This window comes from Cajanus cajan, chromosome 6 (genome assembly GCF_000230855.2).
Source record: "Cajanus cajan strain Asha chromosome 6, NIPB_CcT2T_4, whole genome shotgun sequence".
Taxonomy (NCBI): Eukaryota; Viridiplantae; Streptophyta; class Magnoliopsida; order Fabales; family Fabaceae; genus Cajanus; species Cajanus cajan.
The window spans coordinates 64,415,908-64,439,802 of record NC_138522.1 but is presented as its reverse complement, the minus strand read 5'-3'; the positions used below and the strand labels follow the sequence as shown (position 1 = coordinate 64,439,802).

The following is a 23,895-nucleotide window of genomic DNA, read 5'->3' as shown; positions in this document are numbered from 1 at the left end:
CAATGTGAGATCTTTATGGATGAGGTAACACTACACAAATCTCTCATGGATTTGAATCGTGGATTGTTGATGGATGAGATAACACTACAAACCCTAATGGATGAGATAACATCACACTATGGGATCCCACATGGAATTAAACCATGAACTTTGAGAGAATCATGGAGCAGAACTGCAAATTTTGGGAGAATCATGGAACTAATCTTTTTCTTAATCTTTGCAAATTTCCTCCATTATTTTAATTTGTATGTTTTTTTTTGTTTAGAATAGTTTTAGAATTACTTTTTGAAACTATAATTTTAGAATTATTTAAATTTTATTTTAGAATCTTCATAATTTTTTGTTATAAATTTAATTGAACAAAATAAAAATAATTTGGATGTCATTGCATTCTATTATAATTGTTAGTAGTATTCATTCATTCTCATATTTCATTCACTCCTTGTAATTGATATTTAAATTGTTACCTCTTATTTTTATTCATTCTAATTATAAATCATACTTTATTTTATGTCTTTATCTAATATCTATTGTCATTTTTTCTCTCTTTTAAATTCTTTTAAACTTCTTTTTTTCTTTGAGAAAGAAATGTGCAATGCTAAAAAATTATATATAAAAAAACAAAATATCAAGTTATCAATAAATAAAATAATTTTTTCCATCATTTGCTAAATTAATTTGTAATAATATCTCTTAATTACAAATTAATCATCAATAATAACTTCTAATAAAATATAAAATTAAAACTATTTTATTAATTCTAAATTGTAATAACATTTTATTATGACTATGTGACATGATTGTTTAAATTACAAATTATAATTACGATAATTAATTACAATTTAAAATTATCTGACATAATTACCTTTGTCGTCCTTCACCACTTATCCATCCTCTTTATGTCCATCCCTCAAATCCTCCAAATTTTCATCTGTCACAACATTTTTTTGAAGCAAAAACCACAATGACTACTCCTCTGTTGCCTCCACCATCCCTCACGACCTCTCCTCTCTTACAGTCGCTCTTCTATTGTCTATATGCCAAGACCGCTCCTCCATTGTTTCATATCATGAGATGTCAAAATATTAATTTTCATCAATAAGCATAATTGCTTATGTAGTAATTTCACTACAATTTTGCATTTTAATTATACTACTTAATGTTGTATTCAACCCACTTTTACATAAAAATCTCACTACTTAATTATGGTTTTTGATGTGATAAACATGTAATTTTATTGCAATTTTGTCTTCTATTTACAATTCTTTATTTCTAGATATTTTACTCAACCCACCTTTACATGAGAATCCAATAGAAACTCTACAATTGTGATTTTCAATGATACAAACATAAGAAGAATAAAGAAATTAAGAGAGTTAACATACGAAAACAAGGTAGTCTTTTTCTTTTCTCACTATATTCTTAATTTCTTTCTACTTACATAATTTGGATCTTGATAACAATGTTCTTCTACCATGAAATACCATGAAATCGATATCTTTTATGATTTGTTTCGATTGATATATGAATCTCTATGTTCTATAAATCAAATTTGATTGAAAATTAATGAATTCTTGAAATTCTTATAAGACTTATTTTATTCATCTACTTTTTCTAAACATGAATGTTTCACAATCTTTTCTATTTTTTTCTTCTATTCTCTTATTGCATCACTTTTTCTTCTTTTATTTTTTAATTTTTTTTTCCTAAAAGAGTTAAGACATACTCAACTCACTTTTACATAAGAATCTGATAGAGGCTTTATTGTTATGATTTTCAATGGTACAAACACAAGTATAATTGTAAACAAAAACTTGTTGAGATTTCCGTTAAAACCACTTTTGTTATCACTTTAAATTACTTTTGTTTTGTTAACGGTCTCAAACACGACAAGTATATCGGCCGTTCTGTAACAGCCCAATTTTCAATGGGCCGTAGGCCCAATTCGTTGCCCAGAACGGGCCGTTTCAAAAGTGAAACGGGCCGTTCTGGAATAAGTTAAAGGCCCAAAATTTGAGAAGCGGAACGGGCCGTTCTGGAGGGAGAACGGGCCGTTTCGGTTTGCAGAACGGGCCGTTCCAGAGGGAGAACGGGCCGTTCCGGTTTGGAGAACAGGCCGTTCCGGAGGGAGAACGGGCCGTTCTGCTGGGATTGGGAACGTTCCGTTCTGGTTTTGGAACGGGCCGTTCCAGTTCAAAAATTTGCGTAGATTTGAAGGGTCCAGAACGGGCGTTCCACTTTTGGAACGGGCCGTTCCGGTAGGTGAGCCTGAAATCCTATAAATAGCGCCCCTCACCTCTCATTTTCACACATCTCTCATTCTCTCTTCCTATTCTCTTCTGTTCTTCCTTCTTCCCCTCTTCTTCTCTGAAGACCATGGGGCACTTAGAGGAGGAGACCAAGAGATCCCTATTGTAGTTTCAACTGCTGCTTATCCAGGTACAGAGGAAAAGGGGATTATTTATATGTGGAGTTACATGAGGGAATTGGGTAGAAGAAGAGCTCTTAGGATTATGAGTAATTTTATAATTATTTCTGTTTGAAAAATTATTGGCATTATGTTGAGATTTCCGTTGAAGTACTTTTTATTATAATTATAGATTAGGTTACTTCCCTCAACGGACTCAAACACGGCAAGTGTACCGGCCGTACAAGTAGTAAAAATATCGTATCCACAGGGATTAGAAGGTAAACTAAGCATTCATTGGCTACTTGTGACTTGAGAACAATCCCAATAAATATGAATATGAATTTAAGAACAAAACTACTGGAATTGTTAAAACACAAATAAATGAATTAGAAATGAAATGGGGTGAGAAATGGTAAAATGGACACTTGAAGTTGTGGGGGTTTGATTTCACCAAACAAACACTAGTGAATCCTATGTCTCTTGTTACATTCATTGTTCAGTCAACCATAAATTTACTCAGACCTAATTCCTTAGAGAAAGAGCCTAGGTGCAAAATATTGAATATCAATCCCTTGAGTACTCAATACCTCCACCCGCATTACCGGTTAGGGTTTTAAGACTACTAATGGGTCAAGCCCTATCCCTAGGTACAATTCCCACTAGGCATATGTTCAGAACTAGTTTCAAGGATATTTCCCAATACTCAATGAAACCTTAAATCATGCAAAGGGTGATCAAGCCAAAGCAAGCATTAAGCATGGAATCATACACAACAAAGAATGAAACAAAACATATATATATCATTAACACAAAAGGATTACAATAAAGTTTGTTGGTTACATCAAAACCCCAATACAAAGGATAGAACCTCTCAAAACAAATAGGGGAAAAATAAAATAGAGATGGAAGAGGAAAGGAAGAACCGAAGGAATGATCCACCATGGCCGTTCCCAAGCTCTGGGAATCCCTTCCACAGCTCTTGGAGGCGCCCCTGAGTGAATGAGGGAGAAAACCCTCAAAATTTGCCTTTTATACGCATTTGGGGAGATAGATTAGGTTTTACGCGCTCAGCGCGTTAAGTTGCGCGCTCAGCGCGGGTGCTTTCCCTGATGCTCCAATTGCTCTCGGCCTCGAGCGCGCTCAGCGCGTTTTACTTGCGCGCTCAGCGTGAAGCTCCAAAGGCTGAGAGTTCTCTCTGTTTTGTGCCCGCTCGGCGCGTGTTCTGGCGCGCTCAGCGCGGTAGCCTTCTCTGCTCCTTAATTCTTTGAGTTTCCACTCCAATGGCCTTTTTATCCTCAATTCTCTACTTGAATACCTGCATATACAAAAGAAACCAAAATGAGAACAATTAAAATGCAATGATACAAAGAATGGAAGAATTTGATCATTAAATCTTGTATAAAAACAAGTATAATTTAGGCTCATCACATTATTTGATTCTGTATGAATTTAGGATTATGAGTATATGATTTATTTGTAAGAATGATGATCTGAGAGGGAGAACGAAACTGTAGAAAAGTGCTTGTGAGTTAGGTTTTGAAAGAATTGGGGGTTTTATTGTTTATGTTAAAGTTATATGAAATTGATAATTCCATTGTTTATAATATTAATTTATGAATGTTATTATTGTATTGATTGATAAGAATGAATGATCTTGATGTGAATTACTTGAGGGGTATGTAAACCTTTATTTTGTTGGGCTTATCTGTTGTGTATGTGAGGTGAAATTGTGTACGTGATGTGAATTTGAATTATGAGATGAGATGTTGTATGAATGTGATTTTGTTATGATTGTGATTGTGGTGCCTCACATCGGTGACTAGGGATGGCATGACCCCTGGGTAAGTGGTGCTACAAGGAGGGCGTGACCCTAGCATGGTGTGGGATGAGTAAGATAGTTAACACACACCACTTATGTCGACTATGGCAGCCCTGGCATAGGGTTAATTGCAAGAGACTGTATGGATTGTAATTTGATTGTGGTTCCTCACACTAAAGGATCAAGGATGATACGAACCCTGGTAGTTGATGTTTCAGGGACGAGCGTACTCCCGGATGATCAGGGATGATACGAACCCTGGGTAGGTGATGCTTCAGGGACGAGCGTACTCCTTAATGACTAGGGATGGCACGACCCCTGGGTAAGTGATGCTACAGGGAGGGCGTGACCCTGGTTTGGTGTGGGAGGCAATTAACCTGTATCACTTGTGTCAGATGTGGCAAGGTCTTGACATAGTGTTAATTGCAAGATTAGTGTGAGTTATGGATGTGGAAATGATATTGTTAATTGTAAGATTGACATGAATTATGAATATGGAAATGATGTTGTAAATTGTATAATTGGTGTGGATTATGATGGATTGAGATATGTATGTGAAATGAGATATGTTAAATGTGAATTGAGATGTGAAGATGATGAATGATCGATATATATATTTATATATATATATATATATACATATATATATATCTATATATATTTTATTAAATAATGAATTATGATGAGATTATATTGTGATGTGTTTGTATGTACTTTGCATATAGATATTTTCTTTTCTCACCGTATAAACTGTGGATATTTTAGGTGAAGAAGATCCGGCTACGAGTGACATCTAGAATGCCAACAGTTAAATTATGGGAATGCTCTGATAATGTGACATCGGGGCAGAGGATTTCTAGGACAGAAGATTTATATGGATTTGGTATTGTAATAGATGATTTTAAAATTGTAAACTCTTACATTTTACCTTTCAAGTTTTATTTTTCAGTCATTTTCTTATATTGAAGAAAGAATAGTTTTGAAGTTTTATGTGAACCCTTTTACGAACCCTTTGAAAGTTTATTCTCTTTAATTAAATTATATTATATATGTGTTGGGGTAGTAAGGGTGTCACACGTTCAAGTAGTAAAAATATCGTATCCACAGGAATTAGAAGGTAAAATAAGCATTTATTGACTATTCGTGACTAAAGAATAATTTCAATTTCATAGTTTGTCATGTGAATTCAAAGTTGTGACTATTGGAATGAAAGCTATAAATAAATATTGGTTTGTGAGTGGAAAAGGATAGAAATGGTATAATGGTTTTGTGAGGTTGTGAGGGTCAGATTTCACCAAATGTTACACTAATGAATCCTTAATCTCTTGTTACATACATTGCTTAGTCAACCCATAAGTTTACTCAAACCTAATCCCTTAGAGAAAGAGCCTAGGTGCGGATATTGAATATCAATCCCTTGAGTACCCAATACCTACACCCGCATTACCGATTAGGGTTTAAGACTACCACTACTACAATAACAACATTTTACATCGGTTCTTTTAACTATTCTACATCGGTTTTGAAACCGATGTAGTTACAGATGACGTAGAATGTGTAAGATATTCTACATCGGTTATTGAACCGTTGTAGAAAGTGAGCAAAACTACATCAGTTCTTTTATCACCCGATGTAAAATGTTGAACGTGATTGAATTAATTTTTTTTTTTATCAAAACTACTTTTTAGCAGGCTTTAATCTCTGTGATAGCAGGCTCTTTATCCTTTTTTTATTATATAAAACCATTTTTTCATCATTCCCATAACACGGTCATAGCTCTTGCAATTGCCACCCTTTGCTTCTATCCTCTAGATAGTTGAATCCTTCTCTCCCCTACTACTGTGTCATAGCCCTGCATATATAAAATAATGCTCTCAACAATTCATATGCTATCTAAATAACTTGTACTAATTCAGAATTTTTAATATACACACCAATTGCAAACTACTAATGAAAAAGACAAGATTTGAAAATTAGAAAGTTACCTTGCCGTGGTCAATGGTCAAACAAAGATCTCTGAATATTTGAACTTCAGGTCTGGAAGGATACTTGAAAATGACATGGTTAAATTCAATCTCTCCTCCCTTGACTTCTTCTAGTGTCAATCCAGATTCATCACTTGGGTCTATTTGTGATTTTCGATCAATAATAATAGCAAATATGGAAGCAGCATCACTTTTTGAATTAGATGAATCAGGGACCAAAGAACCAGATTGAGAAATTCCCATAGCTGCCATGCTGAGAGCAAAAAATACCTGGAAATCAGAAATCAATATCATCAATACAAGAAAACACACATGGACCCTCTCCTAATCGCACTCCTCTGTCTCCTCCCTCTCCTCCTCTTCCTCCTCCATCGCTCCAAGGCCCAAGCCCCGAAAGAGGCCCCATCAATCCCCGGCGCGTGGCCCATCCTTGGCCACCTCCCCCTCCTTGGCCACGCGAATAGCTTGAACCAAATTGGCGAGAAATCGAAAATCAAAACAAATGAAAAAAAAAAGCAGATTTGGAGTTTTCAGATCTAAAAGAGAAGAAGAGGGTTTCACAAAGCGAAAATGGAATACATAAATGCTCACTTGTGGATGGACGAAAGGCTGCATTTTTCGCAAAGCAGATTATGAGGAAGACAAGGAGTGCGTCGGCGAAGAGAAGAGCGAATGCGAAGGGTGTTTTGGGGTTTTGGAGTAGAGAGGTTCTTCCTCTTGTTGCTCGCGGCGGCTACCAAAGTTGCTGAGTGAAATCACTACTACAAGGTGTTCTCGGGGTTGACGACGGCCTGGTGCTTGGCGATTTGGCCGATGAGCCTGTCGCCGTTCTTAGTGTAGGCGACGACGGAGGGGGTGGTTTGCTGGCCCTCGGCGTTGGTGATGATGGTGGGCTTGCCGCCCTCCATGGCGGCGACGACGGAGTTGATGGTCCCCAAATCGATGCCGATGACTTTCTCATTGACGACTCTGAGAGGGGGAACTCTCTGAGGGGTGGTCTTGACCTTGATGAAGGCCTTGGTTTTAAGCCTCTGACCTAGGAATAGGATTCTGGAACCAGCGAAGGAGGGGGTTCCAAGGCCGTGTATTTGGGCGCTTGAGCAAGCCATTACTGCGTGAAGTGGAGGATTCTAGGGTTTTTGGTGTTCGCATATAGGGTCTATTTCTACATCGGTCGTAAAGAAAAACCGATGTAGAATAATTCCTGATTCTATTTCTACATCGGTTATAAGCAAAACCGATGTAGAATATATTTGTATTTTTTATTTATTTACAAGTTTGCCACCGCATTTATAATTTACATCGGTTTTACTCCAACCGATGTAAATATAGCGATGTAAAATCTTATTTTTGTAATAGTGTACTAATGGGTGAAGCTCTATCCCTAGATACAATCTCCACTAGGCATATGTTCCAGAACTAGTTTCAATGGTATTTCCCAATACTCAATGGAACCTTAAATCATGCAAAGGGTGATCAATTCAAAGCAAGCATTAAGCGTAGAAACGTACACAACAAAGAATGAAACAATACATATATATATATATATATATATATATATATATATATCATGAAAAACGTAAGGATTACAATAGAGTACGTTGGTTACATCTAACCCCACAAAAATGGGTGGAACCACTCAACAATGAGGGTAAATACAAAATAGAGATGAAAGGAGAAGTGAAGAACCGAAGGAAAGATCCACACACGAATGTTCCCAAGCTCTGAGAATTCCTTCTACAGCTCCAAGGAGGCGCCCCTGCGTGAATGAGGGAGAAACCCTCGAAAATGGCTTCAAATACGAGCTTGGGGAGATCAAATTAGGGTTTCACGCCCGGCGCGTAAGTCTTCACGCCCGGCGCGGGGCCTTCCAGTGAGGTCAAGTATTCTCTGCCTCGGAACACGCCCGGCGCAATTCCTTTTGTGTCCGGCGCGCATATATTGCTTGCAGAGACGAGGCACTATGTTCTTCTCAAGCCCGGCGCGGGTAATGTTGCGCCCGGCTCAGCCACTCTGCTCTGCTCCCTACTCTTTAGATTTCCAATCCTAAGGGTCTTTAATCCTCAAGTCTCTAGCTCAATACCTGCACAAAAATGAGATGTATTAAGGTATTGTTAGTTAAATTTGGGTTAGTTATATCTGCACACAAAATGAACCAAAAAGAGAACAATTGAATTCCAATGGTTCAAAGAATGAGTGAAATTGTTTATTAAGTCTTGTCCAAAAAGAGGTATAATTGAGACTTAACAACTCCCCCAAACTTAGAACCTTGCTTGCCCTCAAGCAACAGGTAATCAATCTAGCAGATAGCAAGCAATGCAAGTGTGTCAAATTCTACATCCCAGTTCACTTGTATTTTCCTTTCGCAAGCATGAACCTAAGATGGATCTTCAGTCACAATTATTGCAATAGAACATGACAAGGTGCAAACAAAGGTTTCAAAAGAGATCAAAGAGCTGAGAAGAGTAATGACTATCTGTGTATGCCTCCTCACTAGGAAAGTGTTTCTCTCTATGCACACTAGTGTATCAGGGTGAGTATTTCTCTCTAGTCTACTACTCACGCCACATGATTCAACTTTGTTCTTCGTTTCCAAATGAAACCAGTGGTAAAACAAATGCTAGCACTTATCACAAGGTCTTTATTAGGGCAAATCTGGGTTATCCAAGAGGAGGAGGTCCTGCCCAAGTTCTAACTCCTGCTTATCCAGGTAAGGGGGGAGTGAGAAACCTCGCTCGGGGGTGTGGGGATAATTGTTGGATAGTTTGATTGTCGGATTGGCCCCCAATCCCTTGCTTGTTGTTCTGTTTTACTTTCTGTTTGCTCTAATTTGTTCCTTGTTGGAAGTAATAATGAATATGAAATTAATAAATGAGTTTTTATATGAACAAGAATGCTTTTTGTGGATCTCTGTAAATTCTTGTGCAGACCTTATGAGGAGTATTTATGACATGATCATGTGAATATGGACAAATGACATGAGACCTAAGAATGGACTTTTGAGACAAGCTGTGATTATGAGACTATGAAAAATAATGACATGATGTACTAAATGAAATTCTGTAATAAGTTAAATGTTGAGTCAATGAAATAATGAATGTATGACATGCATCATATGCATATATTACTCCAGGTGTGCCGCTGAGGCCGCATACCAGTGATGCTACCGACAGTTGTAATATGCTAACAAGGTGTACCTTAGGGTCGCCGACAGTTGTAATATGCTAACAAGGTGTACCTTAGGGTCACCGACAGTTGTAACATGTTAACAAGGTGTACCTTAGGGTCACCCACAGTTGTAACATGCTAACAAGGTGTACTTTAGGGTCACCCGTGATGAATTGTGAAACTTCCTTATGGCGCCACATGCATGCATTTATGAGTCAAGTCCATGACATCATAGCATGATAAAGGAGTATATATGTGATATTGATTATTTATATGTATTATCTACATGTGACTTATATTTGTTATGTGTGTGTGCTATCTAACCTTTATTTCTTCACCTGAAACTGAGTGAGATGTTTCTCACTCCCTTGTTGTTTTTGTATATGTTTAAATTATGTTGCAGGTGATCATCATGAGGATGTTGGTGATGATGCTTAAGGGTTCAGTTGGGAATGCTCTGATAGGATGTGACATCGGGCATAGCTAGACTTAGTTTGGGATATTATTGTTTTAAAAGTCTTTTCTTTTCTTTTGTAATTTTGAACGTTCTTGATAAAAGACCAAAATATGTATCTTTGTCATATTATTTTTATTACATAATTTGGAAGTTATAAATTAATTCCTAACTAGGAGACACTGCCACCTTTGTTGGAATTAATCTATATTTTCTTTTATATAACTTCTTGAGTTTTGATACTTACATATTGATTTTTTTTATGATTTATGAGTTACGAATGTGAATCTTCTACCTTATAATATTTGAGACAAATATTTCTTCCATGAAAGAAGTTGTCAATTATGAAAGATTTTATTAACTCAAAAAGAGAAAAAAAATTTATTTACATTTATTGTGTATAAGTGTTGGGGTAGAGGGTGTCACAATAATCAATAAATTTTTGTTTTTTTACGATTTTCAACAATGCATAATTCCTCAAATTTTGAAATTCATAGTAGTTCTTTCTATTTTTTTTTCATTGTTCTAAAGGAAAATCAAACATGATTGAAAGTCAACAAATACTTAAAATTCCTATCAAGCTTATCTTTTCATATTATTTTGTCAAAAATGTATGTTTCACAATCTTTTATATTTTTTACCTTTTATTTTCTTCTTCCATCACTCATTTTTTTAATTCTTTTTCCTTAAAGAGTTAAGATATTTTTTTTATTCAATTTTTTAGTTAATTAGAAGTTAAATTTTTACAAAATTATAATCGTGATGATTGTATTAAGTAATATTTTTTTATCACTAATTAGTATTAAACAATTGATAATTTAAAATTATATTTAATTAGCAATTATATATATTATTGATCGAGTATATTAATTTTAAATTAAGAGACAAGATTTAATTAAAAAATCAGTTATAGAAAAATAATAAATAAAAAATAAATATTACTAATTATAAACATAAAAGAAAACAATATGTAATTATTGATTATAGTAATTTATATCAAAACTTTGATGTTTATTAATTTGAAATTTTATTAAATTAGTATTTATGTCATATATATATATATATATATATTAATAATTATATTAATGTGTAATTAAGAAATTAAATTTAATTAAACTGTCAGTCATAAAAAATAATTCATAATATGTAATTATTACTAGCAATAATAAATAAAAAAATATCTATTTATATTTATAAATTATAAGTTATGAAACAAAACATTCTCACATTATTATTATGATATTTATTGGTACATCATGCTATTTATTTATTTATTTTTATGACAAAAGAGCTAATTGTAATCTTTCATTTTAATTTTTATTTTCATTATAGCTAAATTTATTTATTAGATAATTAAGTTTGCAAAGTGAGTTTAATTTTAGAACAATTATTAAAAATAAATTTAATGGCTAATAATATATTTTATTATAATTTTCCTTTACTAAAAATTCTTTTTTTACTTTTATTTTACATTTTAATTTAGAAAATATCATCAAATTTCAAACACAATATATAATAGAGTTTGAATTAAATAGTTTTAATAAATGTGAAAAAAATCTTATATTATAGAAATTATATAATTTTATCCTTTTAATTAAATTATCTACAAATTGATCTGAAAAGAGAATTATACAATTGCAAAATGAAAATTAATATGTATTATTTAACTACTAAATTTTAAGACATTATTTTTAGCATGATATGTTCATCATTTATTTTTTGTTTGTAGTTTTGTTTATTATCTTTGATATCTTTAATTTCAATTATCCTTTAATGCATCTTATAATTGAGTTGAATTTCAAAATTAATATAGTAAAAATTTGAAATAAAAACATAACATATTTCTTCCTTAATGATATAGTGGACGCAAAAAACTAAAATCACAACAAAATTTAATGATTTGTCATTTTTCTCCTAATTTATCACAAACATATATACATAATTTATTATTATACATTTGCTTTCTTAATTTTTAATATTTATTAAATATAATAATTTAATATAACTTTGATCTTTTAAAAATATAATATATAACACATGTTAAGATCTCGTTATCTCTTAATGCGTCATCCAAGCTTAACAATACATGTTGCTAAATTATGAGTAAATGTTAGTACTATATAATCAAATTTTAAATATATTTTTATTTTCTTAATTTTAAAATTATTTTTTTAGTTCTTATAATTTTTAAAAATTTTATTTTAATTTCTTAAGCCATTAATAACATATAAAAGTGACAAATTTAGATAGTAATGTAGTTTCAACTAGATTTAACGTGATTTTTTTTATTGATAAAGACATCAATAGATAGATTTTAGGTGACAATATTTGATAGATTTCCTAACAAAATTTGAGTATAAAAATTAAAATAAGATTTTGTTGAAATGACAAGGATTAAAAAGACAAATTTTCAATTTGAGAGACTAAAAACAAATTTATCTTAAATTTAAGATATTAAAAACATATTTAAACCTATTATAAATTTATAATATTGTACTCACACTTTCCATGTTAAAAACTAAGTGTTCCCACTCTTTTCTATATTTTTATTTTGTTAAAAAAGTCAAAGTCAATATATTAAGTTTTTGAAATATTTCTTCACCGTATATATAATACTCTATCTCTTAATAAGAGTCACGTTTGAAGAAAAAATAAAATGATGAGAGTTTAAATTTAAAATGAATAATAATTTACTAATGTAGACACGTGTGTATAAAAATGTCCCAATGCACAACAAGAGGTGTAACGCCCGATTTATATAATAATAATTATATATTTCCTTATAACATATTCTCGCAATTATATCATTAACAATATATTTTTTTTAAGGTAAAGATAAAGAAAAAGAATATTTTGTAAAATTATACATGACATATCGTTCTAAAATAGTTACAATAATTTACTATTTTACACGTTATTTATTTCTTCTACTTCTATTACAATAATTACATTGATAGTGAAAATAATTTTCATAAATATAAAATAATAATTAATTATTGTATAAAATTTGGGATGTTACAAGAGGCGATGGAGGAGCAACTGTCGGGACAATGGAACGATATGACCGTGAAAAAGTTATGGATCTGTTTGGCAAGCATGAGAAAGGAACGGCATGAAAAAATTAATCCAAATATTTTGAATTTGTGACTATGGAAATATATTATAATAAGAAATACATTATAGAATGACACGTAAACATTATAGAACTTATTCTTAGAGTAAATAGATCCTTCCTAGAGTAAATAGATCCCTCCTAGAGTAAATAGATCCATCCTTATTAATATATATATATATATATATATATATATATAATATTTTAATAAATGTAAATAAACAAATAATTTTAAAGAAGTTAAATATAATAGTGGAAAGTCATACTCAAGAATAATTGTTAATAAATTATTGTTAATTATGACAATTCTTGTCTTATTTATCTACCTTCACATCGAAGGATCACTAAAATTTATGTATCTATTCATAACTATTTAGATTTGTTTGATTTGTTAAAAAAAATGGTATTGGAAAGATAAAACTTTTTTTTATTTACAAAAGGATCATGGGTTAGCTGGGTTTGGTCTCAGACACTTAGGCTCTTACTGGTAGACTTTTATTCCATCTTGTATTATGACTTCTTATTCTAGGGATAGGGGTGATGTATCACACTTTAGATTCTCTTAAGATGAGCATGGACTAACATTTGTACTTGTTTTACTTTTTCTATACATTTAGTGTATTTATGATATGCTGCAGATGATTGCTGTGGATTGAGGTACTAACCTAGTTAGGATTTCTTTTCTACATAGTGATGCTTTAGCATATCTATCTTTAAAAAAAATCATGGGATATGTAACGACCCGGCTGGTCACTACACACGGTATAGCACACTAAAACACCAGACAGATAGAACAAGTATATAAATATAGGATCTAGAATATATAAATATACAAGATTCCAGTCTGACTAGAGTTAAAGTGTACCAAGGAAAATTACAACCAAATGCTACTATCCCAAGTAGCTACAAGCAAAATATCCACACAAGCAAATTAGCTCCAAAGTCCGCCGGAGACTCATCCCAAGAAGCCCACCTATTCCTGCTCTGCTCCCATACATAGTATGATCATCGCAGTTCCAACCACATGGAAAACATGCAAGGGTAAGCTAGTATTCTTTTAAAAAAAAAAATCATACTAGCAAAGGATTAGCAATGTAAATAAATTCATCGTTATAATTATCAACACATCTGCACAGCTTATATTGCTCAACAACATCAGCACCATAATGCGGTTATATCAACACTGCTTAGTAGCAGCAACAGCACCACTCTAGTGGCTATAACGGCACCGACTTAGCGGCAACAACAACACCACTCTAGTGGCTATAACAACACCGACTTAGCGGCAACAACAGCACCACTCTAGTGGCTATAACAACACCGACTTAGCGGCAACAACAGCACCACTCTAGTGGCTATAACAACACCGACTTAGCGGTAACAACAGCACCACTCTAGTGGCTATAACAACACCGACTTAGCGGCAACAACAACACCACTCTAGTGGCTATAACAACACCGACTTAGCGGCAACAACAGCACCAACAACACCACCTCAAGTGGGTATAATCAGCATACAGCTCAGCATTATATAGTACAACAAATCAGCATACAACACAGCTAAGTAGTATTCAACACAACTTACTACTCATAACTCAGTTCAACATCCTTATAGTACAATACTGTTAAAAATCAACATATAATTCAGCTCGACTCAACAACAAAATTTGACACAGTTCAAAAATATTCATTTATTATTAATCATAAAAAAATTAATAATTTCAAAAACTAACTTCCCTTACTTGGATAATCCTGAACCGAAATTTGAGCAGAACCTCCTCCTCTTTCTCCTCTTTTCTTTATTCTGACAGAACCACCTCTACCGGATTCCTCTTCCTCTTTCTCCCCCTTTCCTTTCCTCCCTCTTTCTCTAAGGATTTTCTCTTCCCAAGGTATGAATTTTCGTAACTCCCCAAGCCCCTATTTATAGCAATTCTGGCTCCTCTACCCGGTACGGCCGTTCCAAAAAGCGGAACGCCCGTTCTGGGCTCGAAAAAGCTACGCAAATTTTTGAACTGGAACGGCCCGTTCCAAATACGGAACGGCCCGTTCCCAATTTCCAGCAGAACGGCCCGTACTCCTTTTGAAACGGCCTGTTCTCCCTTTAGAACGGCCCGTTTCACAATCAGAACGGCCCGTTCTCCTTGTCGGAACGGCCGTTCTGAGCCCGTTCTAACTCAAGATTTTTAGTTAAATTTTAAAGCTTGGAACGGCCCGTTTTGCTTTTGGAACGGCCCGTTCCAAGTTACCAAAACACCCTTCAAACTTTTTTGAAAATTGCGAAAATGCCAACAATAATTACAATAATACCCCTATACCTTTATAAAATTCACGAAAATGTCATTTTAATAATAAATAATAATAATAAATAAAAAAAATAAGGTATTACAGGATACATGACAAAAAAGATGAAAAAAATAAGACAAAAATATTTTTTTTTACTTAATAAATTATGGGAGAATATATTTTGTCTAAAGGATAAAACACTCATTATCTTCATTGTTGTACCAGTATAATCTTACTCGATCCTCACCACTGTTGTCCAGCATTATCATTGTTGTCACTGAACATGGCCACTGCAATCCACAACCACGACCTTGTCTCCTTTTATCATTATTATTGTTGTCGTTGTTTCCATCATCATCATTATTATTGTTATGATGATAATTATTACAACCATATTTTCAGTAAAATAACAACAATAGTACTAAAATAATAATAATAGTAATTTATTATGATAATTAATATTAAAATAATATTATAATAAATTTTTAACATTATTTTATTTATATTCATCAAACATTTTATAGAATAAAAAGTTGTCTAATAATTTAAACAATTGTCATGCGCGTTGTTCTCTTTATTATGTACAATAGTGTGTAACAAGCATATCCTTAGAAATCTAAATTTGTTGTGTTGAAAAAAATCCTTAAGACAAGAGTCTCATGAAAAAAAAATGTGGTTAGAAGTATCGATCCTTAACAGTAATCCACCCTTACCTGACATTTAATTGGTTAATTTATAAACTCTGGTTAACTATATTTCTTAATCGCTATCTATCTTTGAGTTATGTTGATGGGCCATAACCGTTGAGGATCGCATGCCAAAAACCATGCCGTGATGAAAACAATCTCATTACCATAAATAACATGTATTACAACATCTTTAACAACATTAGAAAAATATTAAATGAATAAATATTACTAATATATTTTTATAATATTTTATTAAATATAAATAATTTTTAATAATATTTTTGCATATTAATTACAATATTTTAAAAATGTTACAAAAGTGATATTTTGTAACATTTTAATAATGTTACTAAATTTGTATAAATTTTATAAAATGATAATTTTAATATAGATTAGTACCACTTATATTTTATCATTTTTCTACATGTTCTTTAAGGTTGAAGACATCTTAAGAAATCATTAGATTATATATCAAAGATTATTTATTTTAAGTTTTACTCTATCGTTATATATATTTTTTATGTGCCATTTATTTTCTTGATGTAAAACTTTAATTTTAAAAAATAATTAAAGATTGGAGAAATATACCTCTTATATATCATTATTTTACTTGATGTGTGACTTAATTTCAAAAATAATTATAAAAAATAATATTTCAATAAGCATGTTAATTTATCTATAATAACATTTTATAAAAGAAAATGTTACAATAATCTATTAAGTTAATTTATAATAACTTTTTAATCGGTGTAAATAGATGAATGTTGTTAAAAAGAATTCGTTAAATGTAGTATATGATTCATGGTTTCAAATATTACCCCTTGTAGCATTTGATTTGGAAGCCAAATTAAACCATGAAAACTAGATCCAACAACAAAGTCTTTATGCGGTCCATGCGAACAGATTTAGATATTCAGCATAACAAGTTTCCTCTGATTGTGTGACAGTTTTATGTATCGGGTCAAGACCAATCTCTACTATAAACTATTTAAACTATATCATTGAATTAATTAAATCATAGAATTAAACGCAAGACTCTTGTGTAAATCTCTTGAGATTGACGTAGGATTTTCCAAATAAATTGTCTTAATCAAATAATTAACTTAAAAACCGAAGAGAAATTTTAATTGGAGACAATATATAGTTTATGTGAGGATCAAATCTCCATTTTTCACAAATTAAACAAATATAGTTCTCGTAAACCCACTTAAAAGCATACATTGTGTGAAAGTATTTTATTTTCAAACTAATGATTAGTTTTTTAGGGATGATGTAGGTCTGTTTGTTTGATTTTTTTTTCTAAAGACGTTTTTTTTTTTAATAAAATACGCACTTCTTTATTTTTGGACAAGTTTATTTTCATAAAATAAATAATTTTCTGTTTTTTTTTTTAAAAAGAAAACTCCAATCTACTTCTTAAAAAAGATTTTTAAAACACTTAATTATATAAGCACTTATTTTTAAGTTTAAACAAATATGTTCATAGACTCTATGATCCTCATCAAGTTTCAATCTCCATTTTCACAAATTAAACAAATTTAAGATCTTGTCAACCCACTTAAAAACATATAATTGTTGAAACATATATTTGATTTTGGACGTTATATTTAAATAAAAGCTCAATTTCTAAAAATATGTTAAGGTCAATTTTAGAAACATATTCTAAAAGAATCTCTTTAGAAGATAATTCTAACATAGTAAATAGATTTGTCTAGAAAATATAAATAAATTTTGATTTTTTAAGCATATTCTAAAAAATTATTAAATTAAAATTGTGTCAATAATCCAAATCAATGATATAAGAAGAGTCACTAATATAAATAGAGGTAAAAATTTAGAATTTGTATAAGTGATCAATTATTTATATATATTGATCTTCAATTACTTATGTCAGAAAAAATAATACCACATAACCTCGGGTACTCAAAATAATATACTCTAATTATTCCACGCATTATATAATTAGTATGATAAAAAAAAAATTCCTCTTCTACAAGTGAGATTAGAAATTTTTTAAATTAATTCAAACTGAGATATTTTTGGATTTTCAATATAATTAGCTGGGTAGGAAATTAAATACGGCACAACTAATAGTCAAAGCTCTAAATATCGAAGATAATTATTAAAAATATGACGAAATACATATTGCGATCTTGAAGTTCAATTAAAGTATGCATCAACATAGGATATAGAGTCTATATAAGATTTTTATTTTAATGTTCAACATTTAGAGATATAAATACATATTGCAAACTTGAAGTTTTGAAACATGCATCAACCAAAAGGATAGAGTCTATATCTTAAAAGAATTTTTATTTTAACATTCAACATCTAGAGGTAGGTAGCTACGTTGTTCTCAATTTCTTCTTTGGCCGGTTCATCAAATGGTTCCTCCCCAACATATAAATCTAGAATTGACTTACACAGGAGTTTGCTTTGGATGCTTCCCACTTCTTGTCCATTAACTATACAAAAAAATAAGATAAATTGCATAAATTTTATGAAGCCAGTTTGAACTACGGTTTAACGTATATATAAAGGAACACCCATTAAATTAGACTCAGTTCTAAATGAAGAAAGTAGAGAGAAAAAACATATTCATGAATTCTCAACTAAATCTTTTAAATTATTATTAAGACCTGATTTTTTCTTATACAATACATAATTGAGGTGGGAGAGTTATTTTGAATTGTATTATAATTATGAAACTTGAGATCAAAATGCATACATGCAGAAAGATGACTTACTCAATGTGCGAAGAAATTGACCCTTCTCTCTTAAGAGATGAATTACAGATCCTTTAGGTATTTTGTATTCATCTTTAAATTGTGAAGTGAACCTGCATAACATCACATTAGTGAAGTAAAATTATAATATGCAATAATTCTTACCCACTTGAATAAAAAAAGTTACATCTCATGAACAGTTACTTAGAACAAATTTTTTTTCTCAAATTACCAAAACTAATATATCAGCCACTATTATAAAATACTTTTTTTTATGGTGTATTTGGATGATAGATTTTATAAATTCAAGGAACTTAAAATTCTTGATATTTGAATTATTTTAATTTTAATTTTTATTATTCTAAAAATATTTTGTTTAGATAAGTTAATTTCAAATTTTTTTAAATTTTAAATTTTTACTTTCTATGATAAAATTGATTTTAAAAATATATTCATATGTTAATATTTTAAATTAAATTTTATAAAATAAATATTAACCAATTTTAAAATATTTAATAATTTTAAAAAATTAATATTAGATAATATTTAATAATTTTAAAAATATTTTTAAATATTCAATAATTAAAAAAATGAAAAGATAAGTTAAAATATATAAGTAAAATAAGAAAAATAAATTAAAATTTTATTATTTTAAGAAATTTTTACAAATGCTTGAATTTTAAATTCTTTATAAATTTTTTATTTAAATAAAGTATTTTAGCTCAAAAAATTTAAATTTTTTTAAATAAATAAATTATTCTATTTAAGTTGCCTAGTATTTAGTTTGATAGAAATAGAGGAGGGGATGGAAGACCAAAATTTATCTCCATTCCTTCCTCTCTCTATATATACCAACTGCGTCTGTTATCTCCATTAAAAAAATTTTCTTCCTTTAAAATTAGTGGTGCATTAGAGTTAAAGAAGAAAAAAGCTTCAAATAATATCCACCAAAAGTCAATTTTCACAATGCTAAAAATACAACTAAAAAGTTCTGAATCGTTACATTGAAATGCACATAAATACTTATTAGTTGGCAAACGTATTTGTGTGTGTGAAAGTAAGGATTCATTCACAAATATGAAATTTCCCCCACAAGAAAATATGATAATGCAATAACTAAGTCTCAGCGTAAGAAAATGATATTGCAAGTTGATGGAAGTATTCACCTTTGAAGCAATTCTTTATAGTCCGATCCCCCAAACTTGTACAGTCTGCTTCCCACAGACTCTTTGAATACACCGCGCAAGAAACCAATGCTCAATTCGTTGTGGGCAATTTGAAGTCTAACTGCCATGAATATGTCACTTTCCATAAGATCATCAGTAAACTCCTTCTTGCCCTGTAATTTAGAAGCAGAAAACTTCCTATATTTCTCAGAAAGATATTCCTTTATGTCCAAATCAGCAGCATAAACACCTGTCCAAATGACACAAATTAAAATTTCTAAATACCATAAACTTTTGATTGTTAGTTTCTCCCCTAATCACTATCACTATTTGTTGTATATTTCAAACTAATAATGAATTACATAAAAATTAAGTTACAATAAAATCAAACAGATACTTATACTTCATCTAATAAAAGAAATCAATCTACACATTTTTTATGCAAGTTATCTCCGGTAAGTAAAATCAAAGTAAAAGCAATTCTAAGAAGAACAAAAGAAAAAGGTGATAGAGACATTAGATCTGAAAGTACAAGTTAAATTGAAAAAAATCTTTATTTTATTTTTTTCATACCAAAAGCATAGACATCAAAGCTTATGAATGGTATAAGGCTTTTTTTACGCAAACCAACTCCACAGAGTTTGAGAGAAGGGCCTAGAGCAGAAGGGAAGGGCACTCCAGTTCGTCTCTCATACACGTAAACACCATTGTCCTCCAAACTGAGACGCATCGATGATGAGTGAGAAGAGATGACGGAACTCATAATGAGAGATTTCAGTTTGAAATTCCTATTCAATTAGAAGAGATAGTGAAGAAAATGTTAAGGCACTGCAAATTTAAGCGAAGGAAATCCCTCGGTCGGTGGGGATAGCTGTAAGTATTAACCAAATGCATTCACATTTAACGTATTGTTCGGATATGATGATGTTGGGAAGCGAGAAATGTGTCAGAATAAAGTGCCAAAGTGAATGAAATTTTTGGTTGTTTGTGAAACAAGAAAAATAAATGAAGAAATAAAAGTTTGGTGGACCCACATCACAAAATAACTTTTTCAAATTTGAAATAAAAAAGAGAAGAAAAAATACGGTGAACCCATTAAACAATTAAATGACATATTTACTTTTTCTTTTATTATATAAATATATTGATAAGGATAATAACATATTTTTACTTTCTTTTTCTTATATATATATATATATTTTTTATTTTTTTAATTCAAACACTTTAAAATTTTATTACTTTTTATTAATTTTCTTTTAATTATTTTTTATTCTACTTCTTTATTTTTAGAATTTTGAAATTTCAAACAAATTATAAAAGATTAGAAACAAAGCAAGTGTATATAACTATTGATAAATTATTGTTAATTATGCAAGTTATTCTCGACTTATTTATATAACTGAATATAAAAAGCTATAGTCGTGTTGAAAAGAATTTTTGAAGAGATTAGTTCATCTTACATAATATTTAATTAGTTAATTTATAAAATTCAGCTAGCTATATATTTTAATAAATATAAATAAATAAATGATTCTAAAAATGTTAAATGTACGGGTGGAAAGTAATACACTAGATAAGTTATTGTTAATTGTGACAATTCTTCTTTTCTTATTTATTATTTAACTTGACATCAAAGGACCACTAAACATAATGCATCTAATCATAACTATTTAAATGTGTTTAATTTGTTAAAAAACATGGTATTAGAGGGACAATTTTTTTATTTATTTATAAAAACGTAGTGGAATACGGCAAAAAAAAAAATGAAAAAGACAAGATAAAAATCCTATTTTTTTTATTTAATTATTATCAAAAAAATTGTTGACACATCTTAGAATAATATAATATTTGTTATTAAAAATTATTTTTATATATTGATACAATGTATATTAGTATATTATTAAGAAGTGTATGTATAGATTATAATGATATATAATATATGTTGTTCAATCTCATCCAAAATCAACATTAAAATTGTGTGTAATTATATATCCAATAGATTTATACTTACATATATTATATTTATAGTGACATTTTTTTATGTTATTAAATGAAGCATTTCTTGTAATGAATAAATCATAGGAGAATATTTCTAAAATATAAAAAACACTCATTATCATCATTGTTGTACCAACCTTGCTCGACCTGACCCTCTCCATCATTACCCAACACTACCTTGTCTCCTTTCATCATTGTTGTTATTATTGTTACCATCACTATTACCACTTTTGTTGTCATCATGATAATTCTCATCACCATATTTCCATTAAAATAATAAATATAATAATTTATGATAATTAATATTAAAATAATATTGTAATAAATTTGACATTAATTATTTTATTTGTGTTGTTCATTGTTCATCAAACATTGTATTAAACAAAAAATTGTCAAATAACTTAAACATTTATCACATATTGTTCTCTTTATCATATACCTTATTAGTGTGTACAAGACACATTCTTAGTGATCTAAATTTTTTGTGCCGAAAAGAATCCTTAAGACAAGAGCCTTGTGAAAAAAAAAACGTGATTAAGAAAAAAGATTTCACTAAAAATTCAGACAGACAACAAGTATTAGTCATGAAAAAAGTCAATAAATATTTTGTACTAATAATATAATTATAAAAAAAATTTTAAATATTATCTATCCTTACATGAAATTCAATTAGTTAACTTATAATAAAATTCATATATAATAAAATATGGTATTGTGGTTTTTTTTTTATTGATTGATAATCAAAGCATGCAGCAATACATTAATTTATATAAAGAAAAAGATAACTATTTAAGATAACAAACTTATCTAAACATATCTAAAATAAGAAAAAGATAACTATCTAAGATAACAAACTTATCCAAAGTTATTATGCAATATGTTGCAACTACTATCTATTATTTCTTATCTCTAATATTCCCTCTCAAGTTGGAGTGTGGGGATTATGAGCACCCAACTTGACTGTTAGCTCTCTAAACATCTTCGCACCCAAAGCTTTTGTGAAGATGTTGACTTGTTTCTTTGTTGGAATATACATGGTGAACATTGTACCCTATTGTAAGTGAGTGCGAATGAAGTGACAATCCACTTCTATATGCTTTGTTCTTTCATGATAAATTGGGTTAGCTGCAAGATGAATTACTACTTGGTTATCACAATAAAGTATAGTGGGAAATCTGCACTCAACTTGTAAATTATTTAGCAGACTTCTTAACCAAAGTACCTCACTAATAGCTTGTCCCATTGCTCTATATTCAACTTCACTTGAAGACTTGAACACAATTGTTTTCTTTTTGATCTTCCAAGAGATAGGTGTCGATCCAAGCTTCATCAAATAACCAAATGTAGACCACTGAGTAACTGGACATGATGCCTAGTCTAAATCACAAAATGCCATCAATGTAAGATCATTTTCTTCGAGTAAAATAATGCCTTTCCCTGGTGAGGATTTGAGGTATTGTGGCACTCTCATGGTTGCATCCCAATGGCCTTGTTGTGGAGTGTGATTAAATTGGCTCAAGATATGTACAAAATATGTGATCTCTGGATAGGTCATAGTGAGATATATAAGTCATCCAATGAGACAACAATATTATGGGGCATTTGGATAAGATGGACCAGGACCAGGAGCAAGTTTATGATTTTGTTCCATTGGGAATGAAGTTGTTTTGTAGTTAAGAATTTTGCACTATTTTATTATGTCTAAGGTGTGTTTTATTTGACACATAAATAATCCAAAAACTCCTCGAGTATGCTCTAGTCCAAGAAAGTATTTCAAATTCCCAAGGTCCTTTATGTGGAATTGTTGGCACAAATATCCTTGAACATACACCAATATAGCTAGGGAAGTGTTCCCATTTGAAAAGGTGAAAAGGCTATGGTCTGTTAGAGACTCTTTAAACCCATATTCTAAAAGAGATTGAGATAATTTAGTATACCAATTGTGAGAGGCTTACTTTAACCCATATAGGGATTTCCTTAACTTATAAACCATGCCTTCTCTAGGCACTTGGTAGTCCTTTGATGTCTGCATATAAACTTCTTCTTCTAAATCTCCATGTTAAAAGACATTTCTTACATCCA

At 30.7% G+C, this 23,895-nt stretch overlaps 1 protein-coding gene and 1 long non-coding RNA gene across 2 annotated transcripts; both read right to left on the bottom strand.

The window, feature by feature from the left end:
• Positions 1 to 13,735: 13,735 nt before the first annotated feature.
• Positions 13,736 to 15,225, bottom strand: LOC145958885 (uncharacterized). The gene is made up of 2 exons (XR_014434431.1): positions 14,691 to 15,225; positions 13,736 to 13,932 (listed from the first exon to the last, which is right to left on the bottom strand). It is a non-coding gene; the product is annotated as an uncharacterized LOC145958885 (long non-coding RNA).
• Positions 15,226 to 18,076: 2,851 nt separating this feature from the next.
• On the bottom strand, positions 18,077 to 20,687 carry LOC109797742 (fatty-acid-binding protein 1). The gene is made up of 4 exons (XM_020357867.2): positions 20,389 to 20,687; positions 19,816 to 20,065; positions 18,671 to 18,762; positions 18,077 to 18,388 (listed from the first exon to the last, which is right to left on the bottom strand). The coding sequence occupies exons 1-4, from the start codon at positions 20,576 to 20,578 to the stop codon at positions 18,255 to 18,257; spliced, it is 666 nt and encodes a 221-aa protein (XP_020213456.2). The 5' UTR covers positions 20,579 to 20,687; the 3' UTR covers positions 18,077 to 18,254.
• Positions 20,688 to 23,895: the final 3,208 nt, after the last annotated feature.

What these genes read in the sequence shown, in the direction of transcription:
- LOC109797742 (XM_020357867.2), bottom strand. Translation starts at nt 20,578, where the DNA reads ATGAGTTCCGTCATCTCTTCTCACTCATCATCGATGCGTCTCAGTTTG. An exon ending in TATAAAGAATTGCTTCAAAG is followed by an intron (nt 18,763 to 19,815) that starts GTGAATACTTCC and finishes GATGTTATGCAG; the next exon opens with GTTCACTTCACAATTTAAAG. An exon ending in TCAATTTCTTCGCACATTGA is followed by an intron (nt 18,389 to 18,670) that starts GTAAGTCATCTT and finishes TTTTTTGTATAG; the next exon opens with TTAATGGACAAGAAGTGGGA.